This window comes from Schistocerca piceifrons, chromosome 7, assembly GCF_021461385.2.
Source record: "Schistocerca piceifrons isolate TAMUIC-IGC-003096 chromosome 7, iqSchPice1.1, whole genome shotgun sequence".
NCBI classification, from domain to species: Eukaryota; Metazoa; Arthropoda; class Insecta; order Orthoptera; family Acrididae; genus Schistocerca; species Schistocerca piceifrons.
In genome coordinates, this window is record NC_060144.1 from 69490971 (window position 1) to 69508738 (window position 17768).

The 17768-nt window shown below is 42.6% G+C and overlaps 1 protein-coding gene across 1 annotated transcript in view; it reads right to left on the reverse strand.

Annotated features, from left to right (window-relative positions):
* Positions 1-5180: 5180 nt before the first annotated feature.
* LOC124805225 (acetylcholine receptor subunit alpha-like 1) overlaps positions 5181-17768 on the reverse strand; it is a 412453-nt gene continuing 399865 nt past the window's right edge. The window contains exon 8 of the mRNA XM_047265724.1: positions 5181-10437. Within this exon, the coding sequence (XP_047121680.1) occupies positions 10237-10437 (201 nt within the window). The 3' untranslated portion in view covers positions 5181-10236. The remainder of the gene's footprint in view (positions 10438-17768) is intronic.

A 17768-nucleotide genomic window follows, 5' to 3' on the forward strand; every position in this document is an offset into this window, starting at 1 on the left:
TTTTACACTTGTTTATATGCTGCAATGCTTGTCAGCCAGGCCGTGTGCCATTGACCGAAAAATATGGTACGGAGACGGAGCGATGTCTGGAGAATACGACGAGAGGGGTAGGACTTCCCATTTCAACGTTTCCGAGTACGTTTTGACTGCTTTTTGCGACGTGGCACCGAGCACGCTTATACTGAAAAATCACAGTTTCATGTTTATCACTGTATTCTCGTCGTTGGCCTGTCAATGCTCGGCTGAAACGCACCAACCGCTTTCGATAACGGTCTCATGTGAATGTTTCCGTCGGTTTCAGTAGCTTCGGTAATTATTCTCTTCTAGGGCCGTGGCGGTCTTAGACGTAAAGGTCACCGTTCTTGAAGTGTTTAAACGATTCTCTGTGCGATGGTTCACTGACAGGTCCCTCACCATAGCTCATACCGAGCATTGTGTGAGCCTGTCGCAGATTACTTCTTGTTAAAGCAAAAAATTAAAACTGTCCACCAAGGACGAGAAGTGGCCTAGTAGGTCGACATATTCGTTGGAGAATAACTTCATGATGCAATCAGAAATCGAACTATATTTTGATGGCGTTATGTTTATAAATGCCTAAATCTTATTGTATGGTGGCGCGTCAATAAGTAAGTCGCAGAATGTGGTAGAGTCGCCAGTGCCGTATGTACTACCCTGAGATTTGTTTTACTTTACAACAGGCTCTCCCTGTAAATACCTACAGCATGGAGTTCTTCTGGCAGCTTTCACAGTCAACGAGTGATCTCTCGGGCTGTAACAAATTTATTTCGTTTCTTTAATTTCTGCAACCCACCAGACCTCTGTGTCGTGCGGGTAGCGAAATACCCCTTGATGGCAAAACAATGTGACACCAATGTCTAAGCAGTGAGACCAGGAAGTTCATTGTTTTTTTTTTTCCTGTGTTGAATTCCTACATGCAACAGGATAAAACTTTCCATGAGTCGAATTTCAGTATCAACGTCCTCTGTGGACCGTCCCTTGTGTCTTGAAAATCTTACTGTCTAGTCGGGTACACATTTATGGCGAAGCTTCCATATTGGTCTGACCGTCGATCATGTAGCGCTGGCTGCTGAACGCTGCGCTACGTTCCACGCGACATGTTTCTCCATTTTCTAGATATGTACAGGGGCAAAATTTGAAATGACGTCTGGCAATTGGCGTTTGCGACTTGACTCACCATCATATGACGCTTGCGACATACTACCTGCACCACTACTTCCAGCTACTGCCATCTATTGCGAAACGCCGAAAGCCAAGTTATGGACCTAATAATCACCGAGAATTTTAAAAAGTTTTAGTGCAAAGATTTTCTAACTGTATATATGGGGTCTATCACTTGCAGACTCCGTAAATGACGCTGTGAAAGCGTCCTATAATAACGGATCCCCTATCAAGCGCAGGCAAGGTAGGTTATCCACGAAATTTGTGCACAGTTATTTTAGGATTTAATTGCAAGGTTTAAAATTCAAATATACTTGTACTGGACAATATTTCATGCTGAAGTCAGCGATAGCTCATAGCCACAGATTCGCTATTATTGCTTAAATGACTCTTTTTCGGTTTCAGGGTTCCTGGAACATTTTTGTTGCCACGAACCTTACCGTATACTTTTACAAGTGTCAGTTAAGGCTACTAATTTTTTTTCAGACTCTACACATACAGGATGTTACAAAAAGGTACGGCCAAACTTTCAGGAAACATTCCTTGCACACAAATAAAGAAAAGATGTTATGTGGACATGTGTCCGGAAACGCTTAATTTCCATGTTAGAGCTCATTTTAGTTCCGTCCACCTACGCTCAATGGAGTACATTATCATAATTTCATACGGGATACTCTACCTGTGCTGCTAGAACATGTGCCTTTACAAGTACGACACAACATGTGGTTCATGCGCAATGGAGCTCCGGCACATTTCAGTCGAAGTGTTCGTACGCTTATCAACAACAGATTCGGTGACCGATGGATTGGTAGAGGCGGACCAATTCCATGGCCTTCACGCTCTCCCGACCTCAACCCTCTTGACTTTCATTTATGGGGGCATTTGAAAGCTCTTGTCTACGCAACCCTGGTACCAAATGTAGAGACTCTTTTTCGGATTCAGGGTTCCTGGAACATTTTTGCTGCCACGAACCTTACCGTATACTTTTACAAGTGTCAGTTAAGGCTACTAATTTTTTTTCAGACTCTACACATACAGGGTGCTCGTATTGTGGACGGCTGTGATACAATACGCCATTCTCCAGCGCTGCATCAGCGCATCAGGGATTCCATGCGACGGAGAGTGGATGAATGTATACTTGCTAATGGAGGACATTTTGAACATTTTCTCTAACAAAGTGTTTGAAGTTACGCTGGTACGTTCTGTTGCTGTGTGTTTCCATTCCATGATTAATGTGACTTGAAGAGAAGTAATAAAATGAGCTCTAACATGGAAAGAAAGCGTTTCCGTACACATGTCCACATAACATATTTTCTTCCTTTGTGTGTGAGGAATGTTTCCAGAAAGTTTGTCCGTACCTTTTTGTAACACCCTGTAGATGGAGAAGAACTGATAGGTAAGACAACAGAGGAAGAATTGTAATTAGAGGAGAAAGAATGAAGGCTATAGAATACAAGGATAATCAAGCACTGCTGGTGGAATCAGCAGAGGAGCTACAGAAAATGTTGCAGATTATTACAACGGAAGGAGAGTATGGAATGAAGATAAACATAGAAACGCGAAAGTGATGAGAACAAGCAAGAAGAAAGCTCCAGTTAACGTGTCCTTAGACGGAAAAAAGACAGAATAGGTAAAATCGCTTTTGCACCTGTTAATTTCAATGAAATGGACCGGAAGCTCTGCTGAAGATGTGAGGAGATCTGCGGAAAAAGAGAATTTGAAGAGATGACGCAGTTATTAATAGCTAGAAGAATTGCAGAGGAGCTGAGGAGAAGTTTTGCTACATGTTATGTCTGGAATGTAGTTTTACTCTGCAGTGCATCATGGAGAGTTAAAATCAGAGAAGAAAGAAATTTAGAAACTTTGGAAATGTGGCTATGGAGTAGAATGTTTAATGTGAAATGGACCGAAAAACTTAAGAATGAAAACAGACTGAAGAAAATAGGAAGAGCAAGAAGATTAATAGGAGTGCACCGAAACAGGAAACTATCTTAGCTGGGTCACATACTGCGTGGGAATTGTCTGGAAGAGAGAATTACGGATGTAAAGATGGAAGGAATGAAAGGGAAACGTAGGTAGAGATGTGGAGTGGTGGATGACATTTGAAGAGAACGAACATAGAAACAGGTGAAGAAGATGGTCAGAACAATATGCGATGGAGAGCCGTTAGTTGAAACGTGTCACAACACTGATACAGTAAACAACGAAAAAAGGAAGACAAATTTGGCACTTGGCACCCCTTGTGCGCTTTCCATCTAGGGGGGTTGAGTTGACGCATGCGTCGTTGGGGCCCTCAACTACCTCCGAGTAGACCCATCTCAAGTCATAAACACCATTTCATGTCATTCTCCTTTATTTCAGGGGAAGTCTTATCATTAGTTCCAGTACCTTTCAGTAAAGTAATTTGTCGCAGCACAATTGCTAATTCATGCTTGCATATTACGCAGATGATACGTACGATGGCAATTGTCCCACGTATTCTCGGAGACTATCACGAAGTAATGTTGCAGGCCATCCGCACATGAACTATGGAATTTCCTGAGTAAGAACGCTCCTGTGATTGGTTCACTCTTGAAAGTTTTTGTTCATTATATGCCCAACGTAATTTCTGAATTATAGAAAAGTGATTATAGATTTTACGTGAAAAATGGTACATAACTTCTCTATTCCTATCAGCGTAATTGGTACGTCATTTCATGTCGTAAAGCCAACAGACACGCTACCACTTACGCTGGATCATATAGACACTGGGGCATTCTTTAATGATGGTCGTCTGTAACATTCGTCGAATTGGTGAAACACATTTAAATTTATATTGTAAGAAACCGATGTCATTAATCTGCAGTTTTAATGCATCCAGGTAGTCATTTGAGACGTACCTCCGAACATTATAGGATTGTCAGTTTTTATGAATTTTGTTTGCAGCTTCCCATACTATTTCCTGTTCTGTGCTAATTTAGTTCATTTTGCAGTGCGATCTAAACATTTTTTTTTAAACGCAGCACAGCTACGTTTAATGAATTCTGCTCCAAGATACTATTATGAAGGTCTGATGCCGACAAATAGATACACAACCAACCACACATATAAAAAATAAGAAAAAGAGATAAAAACATTTGCTGTCGTAATTAAAATGCTACAGCACTGTAATGTCTTTGGCAATAGTTTTTCTTATTATATTTTTACCAATCTTTGAATATCTCTTGATGATAAGGGAATAAGAGTTACTCCCATAATATCACGGCATAAAATTTTACGAATCGAATTCAAATTATTCAGTACATAATTTAGTTGTCACGTTTCGCTTATGACGAAAAGAAACAACGACACCTTATAGCTGCACTCTCTAACATCAGGCTCACTTTAGAAATTAGACGATGTAATCGAATTCGGCTGAGGTGTGCCTTAGTTATCCATATTTATAGGATGTGGTAATTTATGTCACGTATTACAGTGAGATATTTAACTGCTTTTAAGTAAGCAATTAGTAGCTTTGTTAACCGTCTACGATGGTGAGGAAACAACCGCGTCCGTTCGCAGTATCGACTGCCTACACTTCAGCGAAAAGTATGCGCTCTGCAGCCGCTGGTTGTGGTTGCCTCCTCCTCGTGGGCCGCAGCCCGCGCCACTACTCGCGACGCGCGCGGCGCGTGACGTCATAGCGTGCGATCGATGCTATCCATTATCCTACAAATGGCGCCCAGATGGCAGCACACGCGCGCATGCGAGACCCCTTTTCAATTATTGTTCCCGTGCCCAAAGTGCAGGCGTGTGTCTCACGTGTGCAGCTCACACGCAGGCACCGCCACTGTAATGACGCAAGAATGAGCCAACAGACAGATCAGGTGGGTTAGCAAATCGTTACGGTGTGACTCTTCTTTACACTTATTTATTTAACGTTAGTGATTATAAACATTTTAGAACAAACTTTTATATTTATTGCAATACTTTCTATGTATTTATATACCACTTTCAAATTCACATGTAATTAAACCCATTAATTGAAACTATCTACTCTATGGCTTTATTAATTAAATTATTATTAAATTAAAGTTTATTAAAATCTCTGTAAGTGTTATGTAATGGTTATCGGTAGAATAAGCACATTTAGACAATTTTTCACTTCTGGCAAACAAATCAGAAATGGAGAATCTAACACTGCGCCTTCCATGACACACTAAACCAATTTATCTTTTCCTACTTTTAGAATCACTGAAAGCACATGACATTTAAGAGAATTTGATTCGAAAACTTTAATAGTTAGTGCTGCAGTATTTAATGCATGAAACGTGACAGTTTTTTTTTTCATAATCAGTAATGGTGTGTTGAAATTTAACGCAACATATCAAATTTGCATGTTTTGTAATTACTCTTTGTATAACAATGACAAACAATTGAAAGTCAAGATACATATCTGCTCAAATTTTCTACACTTTATGGAGACAGTTAACAATGGACACAGAATGAAAATTTGATGGGCGTGGTGGGTTGTAATCTGGATTGGAATGGAAGACATTGATTGAACAATGAAGGAATAGACAGTTCACAAAGACAAGAGACCGAGAATGAACACGTTGTAACGTTGTGTAAAGTAAGCGACTGTTTTCATCAGTACATTTTTCTTTCGTTAAACTAATGTTGCTGCAGAAAAAAAATGTGAACGAATATATGGGAAAATAAACAACTATACTCTTAAATCAGAAATGTGGTAAACGTACGTTGCTTGCTGTTGTACAATTGAGGAAAATCTTTTTTTCCCTAGAGCTTTTTCATATTTTTCATTATTCTGTACACAACCTTACAAGATTAGTGATGATTGTCTTGCTAACTCAGTCACGCTATTATAAACTACAAACAAAACATTGGTTTGTTAAATGAAAAATTTAGTGCTGCGTAGACGTGTTCGGTCGGAAGTTAGTTTCGATCACATAAACTATTTGAAACAGTTGTTCTTACGTATAACCTACACCCTTCGAGAGGTTCTGTTTGAGAACGACAAGAAAATATGATTTGATACATTTATATTAACATTAATTTACGTAAGGTAGACACGTTGAGCATAATTCGTACTTTGATACTTTGTGGATGTTTCCTTGAGAACCAGCCACTCGGAATACTGAATTTTGAGCTGTCTTTACAACTAAACGTACAAATAGTGTATTTCATTTACATGTATACAAAGGGGGGTTTGTGGGGGGAGACGCATTGAAACGAAGGTTTAGGAAGAGAATGAGGGTGGGTTGTTGAAGAGGTGTGTTGTTTGAAGCAGACCCATAAGGAACGCCAACAGCAGAGAACTGTCGTCGGCTGGAGGTTACCATACAGCAGCAAATTAACGTGTCTGCGATGAAGTTCGCGCTGCAAACGGCCCAGCTGCACATCCAAAGATCCCCTCGATGCTGTGTGAATGAAAAATCAGGAACAAATGCTGAAAACGGATCAAAAACACTTTTTTCAAACAGATAACTCCACTGATAATTAAGTATCTTCATAAGACGCGGGGAATTTTCTTCCCTAGAAGTTCAAACTCTTCACGCGAAGTTCTTTCACCATCCTTTAACTTTGGCACAACTGGTCACACTTTCTGCTCTTTTTTTATTCCTTTTTTTTGTTTGTATGTTAAAATCAACAGCACCATTCGTCACTTGTCTACCAGCGCTTTGGTTCGCTGTGTCAGTCGCTGTGTTAAGACCTGCGTGGTCTTCACAGTTTAATTCACATCACGTCTCTACATAGGAACATGTTCGCACTAGCGACAACTGCAGCCGACTTCAGGCGGCCGAAACAGTACATAAACGGCAGCAGAGTACGATGAATAGTAATTTTCGATGTAAAGATTAAGCGCTTCATATTGCAACCCCGTCGGGATGAAGTATCTTTGAAAACATGACGGCAGTTTCCGTAACTACCATGACGACCGCGTAACGTAACACGTGCTTTGTTACAACATACACCTGAGTTAATTCATTCGATTTCGTCTACAAATTAGAAATGGTAAGTGTCATTAAAAAAGAGCTAATACGCTTAAAATTTAAATATACTATAAAATTGACGAATTACTTCAGTTTAAATTTAAAATACACATTTTTCATAAAATGTATCTGCGAAATATTTAAACATTAAGTACGATAACTAGAATGGGTAATGCTTACAAAAAAATGTTCACCGTAAACAGCAGGTGACATAACATCATTCTCTAAAGATTAGGTAGTAACGGAACTACACATGCAAGAAGAACGTTGATCTAACAAACGTTGCACAAAAGTCGCATCTACAAATTGAGCAGCGTGTGTACACAAGAATACAAGGTCTATCAAGCGTTTGACAAAGCTGTAACAAGAAAATGAGCCGGATCGAACAGAGTGACAAGAAGATATGCTTTTCAGTAGTGTGAAGAAACGAATGTGAGATGGAGCACATCAGTAGCGTATTGATTCGTACCTAACGCAATTTCACACGGAGGAAGGTGTTGGCTTCTGAAACATGTTTGATCTGACACAAATAATGGTATTGGTTCGACGCTATAGTTCTTCCTGTAACTGCACGCTTGGAAAATCTTGGAAGTGAAAACGGATCATGTGGGAGAAGGCTTCATCGCAATTCATCCCACATTTGACTGGTTGTGAGGAGTGGGATTTCAGTTTTTAAAAAAAGCTTCTAGAAGACAATTCTGATCGCACTTTCAATACTCTTCTAGTTAATTTGGAATATGATACATGTGTTATCGGTGCAGCCACAGTGAATATTCTTGAGAGCAGTAATTCAATAATTCACTGACGAGAATCCCTTGCAATCATAGCAGTAGGCTTTTCTAATATTATCAAGAATACACTTGATTGGAAATGAGTGTCTCGCTTTGAAACTGTTTCTCGCTCATAAACCACTGGAATGAATCCACTTGGTGGATATTCTGGCTTTCCTAGTCGGTTTTCAGATAGTGAGATGTTCTGGGAGGAAAGGGAAGGTGGAATGAGAAACCATCTCTAACATGTCTGGAATTTTTTGGATCATGTTTCATACACATAGCAGAAGACGAGAAAACAGAAGAGTCACCATCAACGACTGCTAGTATTGGAGCTGTTCATGGAGGAAATTCACTGACTGTTAAATTGTCACAAGCATCACCTCTACGCGATTGTCAACTGAAGCTACCTGTGACTTCTTACATTCGATTGCCGGCAAAATGCCAAGACCTTCCCCTCTCCCACCCTCTCTCTGTCTCCTTTTATGTGATGACCTGAAATGGGGTCCACACGTTGCCTTGTGGGCAACGAAAGGGACAAATAAGCTTCGAAATTGTCGTGCACGCAGGCGAAGTCACGTCGTATAAAAGTTTTCGCCTGGTAATTACCCACACGACAACTTTTTATTTATTTTTTGTTCTTTTTTTATTGTTTGTTAACCGATCATGAGAAATCTTCACTACGTTGGGAAGCTACTGAAAACTAAACCCTGTGGGATGTGAGAAGCGGGTGGACAAGCTCACCGTGGTGAAAAGAGACAATAAGGCGAAAAGTATATGCAAACTGAATGACGTTTCTGTCAATATGAAGGAAATTCTGAAAACCGTTAACAACACTTGTTTTCTGCAAATAAAGTCAAAACTATGCAGAATGGTATAAAATGTTCAAAAATTTGTGTAAGCTACAGAGAAGCACCAGAAATATATAATATGTACAAAAACTGATAGGGAACACTAATAATGAAGCACCAAGAACGAAGTGCTCCGACTGAAGACGGTGCAAGGCAGGGAGCAGATTTTCACCCCTACTGTTCAATCTTTATGTCGAAGAAGCAATGCCGGAAGTGAAATAATGGTCCAGGAGTGGGATTAAAAATCAGTGGAAATAACATCGGTGATAGGACTGGCTGAGGACATTCGTATCCTCGGTGAAAGCGAAGAGAGTTACAGGAGCTCTTGAATGGAATGAATAGTCTAATGACTACAAGAATAGTGGTTGAGGGTAAATCGAAGGAAAGTGAAAAAAACTTAATGACTGTTAGCGAAAATGGGGCTACCGACAAGCGTAACATCAAAATATGAGACCAAGAAGCAGACGATGGAATTCTGCTCCCTCCGAAACAAAATAACACGTGATGGGCGAGGCAAGAACTACATAAAAAGCAGACTGGCACTGCTGAAGAGGGTGTTTCTGACCAAGGAAGTCTACTAGTTTAAGATATCGGCTTTAATCTGAGGAAAGAAGTTTCTGTGTACGTGGTAGTACGGAAGGGTTTTGAAAATTAATTGGACTGATGAATTAAGAAATGAAATCGCTGTCCACAGAATCGGGAAATAAAAAAAGATATGGAAAACGCTGGCAAAGAGACGGGACAGGACGACAGGATTTGCATAAAGAAGTTAGGGAATAGCTTTTCACGGTACGAGAGAGCTGTAAAGAGTAAAAAATTAGGGGAAGGCAGAGATTGGAGCATATTCAACGAATACTTTGAAGAGTTTGGATGAATGTGCTACTCCGCGATGAAGAGGCTGGCACGGGTCATATTCGCGGCGGTCTTCATCACTCATCTAACAAGTCAGGCAACTGACGACTCGTAAAAAAGGTGGTCGCGTAGATGGTAAACCTGTAGCGTCCAGTTGCAGGAAGAATTCGCCTCATGAGTTCGCTACCACCTCTATGTTCTCTACGTATTTTCTCCTTTCTCTGCATAAGTAATCCATATCCATAAAAAGTACTGATTTTGCTGTGCATCGAACTTTTTTGGGCCTGTACGTACATCGGGGAGGGACCAACCGATGTAGCTCGCGCTGTCGTGCTCGTACAGATTCGTGACCCGTTTTCTCGTACGGTAATACGTGTGCCCAGCAGATCCGCCTGCAGTCGTCAAGAGAACCACCGCGGTCCGAGCATCATCACCAGAGACTTGGGCGCGCGGCGTCTCCTACAGGTTGGCAACAGCTCGCGGTAAACGGCTGACCGCCCTGTCTCGGCTTTACGAGAGCAGCCACAGAGCGTAGGCCAACTTGGCGAAGGGGGAGGGCAGCGACGAAGAGTTTCCCATTCCGACAGGGGTGTGCAATGTGAAGCGCCGGTCCTAGCCCTCCTCGGGGCCCATCATCATCATGAACTTCTTCTTGGCGATCTTGGAGTACTTGATGTCGATGGGCCGCGTCGTGTCGTACAGCGAAGGCGCCTGCAGGATGATCAGCGCCGTGCCCATGACGCACGCGATCGTGAAGATCCACAGGAACAGCCGGTCCAGCACCATCGCCACGTACTTCCAGTCCTCCTCCACCTGCGGGCACCGCGTCACACAGCGTCACTACATATACCCCAAACAAGTGGCACACAGTTGAGAATCGAAAAATAGCAAGTGGAAGAGGTAGAGGACAATAATAACTGAACAATTTCTTCACTTAGAACGAAATTTTCACTCTACAGCGGAGTGTTCGCTGATATGAAACTTTCTGGCAGATTAAAACGGTGTGCCCGACCGAGACTCGAACTCGGGACCTTTGCCTTCCGCGAGCAAGTGCTCTGCCAACTGAGCTACCCATGCACGACTCACGCCCCGTCCTCACAGCTTTACTTCTGCCAGTACCTCGTCTCCTACCCTCCAAACTTTACAGACACTCTCCTACAGGAAATCTCATTCTGGAAACATCCCCCACGCTGTGGCTAAGCCATGTCTCCGCAATATCCTTTCTTTAAGGAGTGCTAGTTCTGCAAGTTTCGCAGGACAGCTTCTGTAAAGTTTGGAAGGTAGGAGACGAGGTATTGGCAGAAGTAAAGCTGTGAGGACGGGGCGTGAGTCGTGCTTGGGTAGCTCAGTTGGCAGAGCACTTACCCGCGAAAGGCAAAGTTCCCGAGTTCAAGTCTCGGTCCGGCACACAGTTTTAATCTGCCAGGAAGTTTCAATCTCTTCACTTCTTGGCTTAGATCGAAATGAGCAGCGTATGGCAAACATTCACATTGGATAAAACGCTTTGTTACCGTCAAGACCATTACGGTAATATTTCATTACAACGCCGCCACTAGCCTTGGTAATAGCCTCAATTCAAAAAATGTTCAAATGAGTGTGAAATCTTATGGGACTTAACTGCTATGGTCATCAGTCCCTGAGCTTACACACTACTTAACCTAAGTTAGCCTGAGGACAAACATATACACCCATGCCCAAGGGGGGACTCGAACCTCAGCCGGGACCAGAGGCATAGTTCCTGACTGCAGCGCCTGAGACCGCTCGGTTAATCCCGCGCGGCAGCCTCAGTTCGGTCAGAAAGAGAGTCCATAAGTTTCTCCATGTACGCCATGTTTTGATGAGCGGAACATGCAATGCTACCAAACTACTGGGATGTTGATTGCCGTAATTCACCTGTTGAAGAACGCCATGTGTCTATCGCTATCTATCGCTTGCGCCTTTGTCCCGCATATGGCGCAGGATTGGCGTGGTTAAATCGGATTTGGCAAGTTAATGTGAAGGGGTGGCCGGATGCTCTTCCTGCCGCCAACCCATACCCCCCGGAACGGAATCAGAGTACCCCATCTGCCTGCGTCCAGTGTAAATCATGGAAAAGTGCGGATGTGTTTCAGATGTCTGTGAGTCGTGTCACTGAGGCGGGACATGGGGACCATCCCGGTATTCACCTAGAGGTATGTGGAAAACCGCCTAAAAAGCACATCTAGGCTGACAGGCACATCGGCCCTCGTCGTTAATCCGGCGGGCGGATTCGATCCGGGGCGGGTTGAAGAATGCCATGTGTAGACGAGAGAAACTATCAGATTCTTCTTAGACTTCCGCAAAGCGTTTGACGCTATCGACTTCGACATTTAACTTGCGAAACTAAGCGGCCTAAATTTCTCACCAAATGGAGTGCAATGGTTTCGCTCATGCTTGACGTCTCACCTGCTCTGTGGTATTTCGGGCAACATAAAGACACAATGGGGGCAGGTAATATCAGGGGCCACAGAGTTAGGGTGCATTTCATTGCACGTAAGTCATATGTGTGAATAGTTTTGTCCTTCTGCAAATACCACATGTAGGCTGATGATCCCCTGCTATACCTACGTGTAAAACCAATAAACTTGAAGACAGCTGTCGAGAATCTCAATACCGAGCTGCGTACACTAAGCAAATAGTAAATTTCAACCAATCCATAACCGAAGCTCATGAGCCCGAAATGTCGGGAATCCCTATCACCTTTAAATGGGACAAATAACGGTTTAGGAGTAATAGTAGATGGAAATCTAAATTGGATTTAGTACGTAACTGTTATGTGGAAGAAGGCACCATCATCTCTCGATACTCTACACAAATGTAAAAACATTATTCCCTCTTGACATGAAAAAGGAACTTGTACAATCACTTACACTTCCAGTTATTGATTACAGCAACGTTCTCCTGCAAGCACTTTCTCCGAAAAGCTCACGGCGCCTGCAAATGTTTATGAATGCCTGTGTTCATTATATTCCAATCTTTGATCGTATTTCACCATCACCTGTCTTAGCTGCATGCAGGCCAGTCTAGAGATTTCCGCTCAGTCCATCTTCTCTTCTGTCTTATCAACGAACACTGTCCCTCACATCACACCACGATATTAATGCTCTTATCTGAACAACATGCCAGATATACCCGTTCCCATCGTAGCAAAATCCTTTCCATCCCACTCCATAGTTCAGAAATTTTCTCAGAGTCCTTCTCAGTAGCAGGAATCCGAGTCTGGAATAACTTCCTGCAGTGTAGTAGAGAACTGAATAACATCTCCAGCTTCAGAAGACAGTTAATGATGTAACTGTTACCCTTTATGCACTCGTTACCCTTGTACATCCTTCTGTTCAACAAGATCTTCCTTTTTTTACAGTATTCTTAGCTGGTTCCGTTTCCTTAAATCTCCTTTCCGCCAAACTCCCTACCTCGGTGAACAACTAATATACAGAACTACAAATTCTTTTTATATCTACTACTATCATTATCGTTATTGTTGTCATTACTGCTATTATTATTAGTGCTATTGTCGCTATTAGTGGCAGAAACGGCAGTAGTACAAGTACTGCCATTATTAATTTTATTAGTTCATAGTCATTATTATTTACTCACATTGCCACTTCAGATACTCAAATAATTTTAATATTATTTGTCATACTAAAACTATTATTTCTAGAAAACTATGATGCATAAAAGGCACTGTATGTGTGAAACCCTAGACTGATGTAAGAGAGGACCTGGTGGTCCTAATGAGATCGGGTAAAATCAAATGTAAATGCCGTGTGGCTAGAGCCTCCAGTCGGGTAGACCGTTCGACTGGTGCAAGTCTTTCGAGATGACGCCACTTCGGCAACTTCCGTGTCGATGGGGACGAAATGATGATTATAAGGATAACACAACACCCAGTACCTGAGCGGATAAAATCTCCCATCCAGTGGATTATCGAACCCGGGCCGTTAGGTATGATATTCCGTCGCGCTGACAACTCAGCTACCTGGCCCAGACATGAGATCGAGTTGAATAAATGAATAAATATACCAAATACACTACTCTGCAAAAACTTGAGGGCGAGCTGGATACAGCAACACAACACATTAGCCACACTACTGGCAATTAAAATTGCTACACCAAGAAGAAATAGAGATGATAAACGGGTATTCATTGGACAGATATATTATACTAGAACTGACATGTGATTACATTTTCACGCAGTTTTGGTGCATAGATCCTGAGAAATCAGTACCAAGAACAACCACCTCTGGCCGTAATAACGACCTTGATATGCCTGGGCATTGAGTCAAACAGAGCTTGGATGGCGTGTACAGGTACAGCTGCCCATGCAGCTTCAACACGATACAACACTTCATCAAGAGTAGTATTGTGACGAACTTCAACACGATACCACAGTTCATTAAGAGTAGTGACTGGTGTATTGTGACGAGCCGGTTGCTCGGCCACCATTGACCAGACATTTTCAATTGGTAAGAGATCTGGAGAATGTGCTGGCCAGGCAGCACTCGAACATTTTCTGTATCCAGAAAGGCCCATACAGGACCTGCAACATGCGGTCGTGCATTATCCTGCTGAAATGTAGGGTTTCACAGGGTCGAATGAACGCTGGAGCCACGGGTCGTAACATATCTGAAATGTAACGTCCACTGTTCAAAGTGCCGTCAATGCGAACAAGAGGTGACCGCGACGTGTAACCAATGGCACCCCATACCATCACGCCGGGTGATACGCCAGTATGGCGATTACGAATACACGCTTCCAATGTGCGTTCACCGTATGTCGCCAAACACGGATGCGACCATCATGATGCTGTAAACAGAACCGGGATTCATCCGAAAAAATGACGTTTTGCCATTCGTGCACCCAGGTTCGTCGTTGAGTACACCATCGCAGGCGCTCCTGTCTGTGATGTAGCGTCAACGGTAACCGCAGCCATGATCTCCGAGCCGATAGTCCATGCTGCTCCAAACGTCGTTGAACTGTTTGTGCAGATGGTTGTTGTCCTGCAAACGTCCCCATCTGTTGACTCGGGGATCGAGACGTGGCTGCACGATCCGTTACAGTCATGCGGATAAGATGACTGTCATCTCGACTGCTAGTGATACGAGGCCGTTGGGATCCAGCACGGCGTTCCGTGTTACCCTCCTGAACTCACCGATTCCATATTCTGCTAACAGTCATTGGATCTCGACTAACGCGAGCAGCAGTATCGCGATACGATAAACCGCAATCGCGATAGGCTACAATCCGACCATTATCAAAGTCGAAACGTGATGGTACGCATTTCTCTTCCTTACACGAGGCATCACAACAACGTTTCACCAGGCAAAACTGGTCAACTGCTGTTTGTGTATGGGAAATCGGTTGGAAGCTTTCCTCCTGTCAGCACATTGTATGTGTCGCCACCGTTGCCAAGGTTGTGTGAATGCTCTGAAAATCTAATCATTTGCATATCACAACATCTTCTTCCTGTCGGTTAAATTTCGTATCTGCAGCACGTCATCTTCGCGGTGTACCAATTTTAATGTCCAGTAGTGTATATAGGCTGTCCCATGTATCTTGACCACCATACGTAACTGTTTGTCCAGATGCAAATTACAAAATGTTTCAAGCAAATGATCTTTAGCCGTCAGAGGAACATCAATCAGCATGACTGCCGTCGTTGTAGCTTTGTTTTTACAAAGATGTGAACAGAGGTATGACTTATTTCAATGGCACTCTGTATTTTTTATTCGGTAATTCATTTCCTCTTCTAAAGACCTCTTCAAAAATGTATCACAGTTTACCATTCACTGAAACACGTCGTTGTTATTTACGTAACACAACAGTAGCTTTGTGCCTGGGATTACAAAATGATTCACTTGCTGGAGTTGCCAGAAAACAGATGAAAACCAAATAAAAACATATTACAAAATTGACTTTGACTCTCCTGTACCATTACCCTGGAGGAGAACATTTAAAGGTGCTCAAAGTGGTGACCCTGGACACCGATACACTGGTGCACTCGTTGAATGATAGAATTATTTACTGCTTCTAGTGTTGGCTGCTGATGAGAATTACAAGCAAATACGAAACGTTCCTGCATGTCGTCTGGAGTTGTTGGAATATCCCGTTAGATAACGTACTTAATACATCCCCAAAGAAAAAAGTCCAAAGGATTTAAATCTGGAGACCTAGCAGGCCAAGTAACTGTTCTTCCTCGACCAATCCATCTGGCAGGATACCTACGGCTCAGAACACGACGTGCACGGAAGGGATTATGTCCTGGACATCCATCGTCTTGATACCACAAAGGCATTCTGGTTCTTAGCGGCACTTCATCCAGAAGAGGATGAAGAATTCGTCTGAGGAAGTTGGCATATGCTGTGCCGTTTCGACTACAATTGATGAAATAGGGGCCAATAATTGTAGTACCGCCGGCCGGAGTGGCCGAGCGGTTGCAGGCGCTACAGTCTGGTACCGCGCGACCGCTATGGTCGCAGGTTCGAATCTTGCCTCGGGCATATATCTGTGTGATGTCCTTAGGTTAGTTAGGTCTAAGTAGTTCTAAATTCTAGGGGACTGATGACCACAGCAATTAAGTCCCATAGTGCTCAGAGCCATTTGAGCCAAATTGTGGTACCAAGCATCCCACACCAGACGATAAACTCCATTGACGCTGATGTTCCACCTGTGTAAGCCATCGTGGGTTGTCGCTGGACCAATAATGCATATTCCTTGTATTTACCTATCCTTTCTTTAAGAAGTAACATTCATCGGTAAATAGAACATTGGAGATGAAGTTCGGGTTGGCGAGGATTTGCTGCTGTGCCCACTGACAGAACTGTACACGATTCTGGAAACCATTCCTATGAAAGTCTTAATGTAGGTGTACATGGTAAGGATGGAACTGATGACGTGTAAGCATACGATGTACTGTGGTTTTAGGAATGCCAGTCTCGTTTTCAAGCTGGCGTGTGCTCACACGTGGATTCATGGCAACGGAAGGGAGAACAGTTACTTCGGCAGGCTCGTCTGTGCGAGTGCTACGCGATTGCGTTGTCGTGGGTTGACACTTCTCGTTTCCCGAAGCGTCACAACACGACGAGAAAACATCCGTCGGGAAGGTGGGTTCTTGTCAGGATACCGCTCTCTGTACAGTTTTGCTGCCTGCGTAACATTTCGGCTACCTTCAACAACAACAACAACAACAAAAGAAACGTTATGTCGATGCAGTTGTGTTTCAGTGAATAGTACACTGTGATACATTTTTGAATAGGTCTTTAGGAGAGGAAATGAATTACCGAATAAATTATACAGCTTGCCATTTAAAATATCATACGGATGTTAATACCTCTGTAAAAAAACAAAGCTACAACTAAGGCAATCATGCTCATTGATTTCCCCCTGACAGCTAAAGAACATTTGCTTGAAACATTTTGTAATTTGCATCTGGACAAACAGTTCAAGATAAATGGGATACCCTATATCTAGGGTGGTCCATTGATCGTGACCGGGCCAAATATCTCACGAAATAAGCGTCAAACGAAAAAACTACAAAGAACGAAACTTGTCTGGCTTGATAGGGGAAACCAAATGGCGCTATGGTTGGCCCGCTAGATGGCGCTGCCACAAGTCAAACGGATATCAACTGCGTTTTTTTTTTAATAGGAACCCCCATTTTTTTTACATATTCGTGTAGTACGTAAGGAAATATGAATGTTTTAGTTGGAACACTTTTTTCGCTTTGTGATACATGGTGCTGTAATAGCCACAAACATATGGCTCACAATTTTATACGAACAGTTGGTAACTGGTAGGTTTTTAATTATAATAAAGAACGCAGGTACGTTTGAACATTTTATTTCGGTTGTTACAATGTGATACATGTACCTTTGTGAACTTATCATTTCTGAGAATGCATGCTGTTGCAGCGTCACTACCACATTAATGTAATAAATGCTCAAAATGCTGTCCGTCAACTTCAATGAATTTGGAAATACGCGTAACGACATTCCTCTTAACAGCGAGTAGTTCACCTTCCCTTATGTTCGCATATGTATTGACAATGCGCTGACGCATGTTGTCCGGCGTTGTCGGTGTATCACGATAGCAAATATGCTTCAACTTTCCCCACAGAAACAAATCCG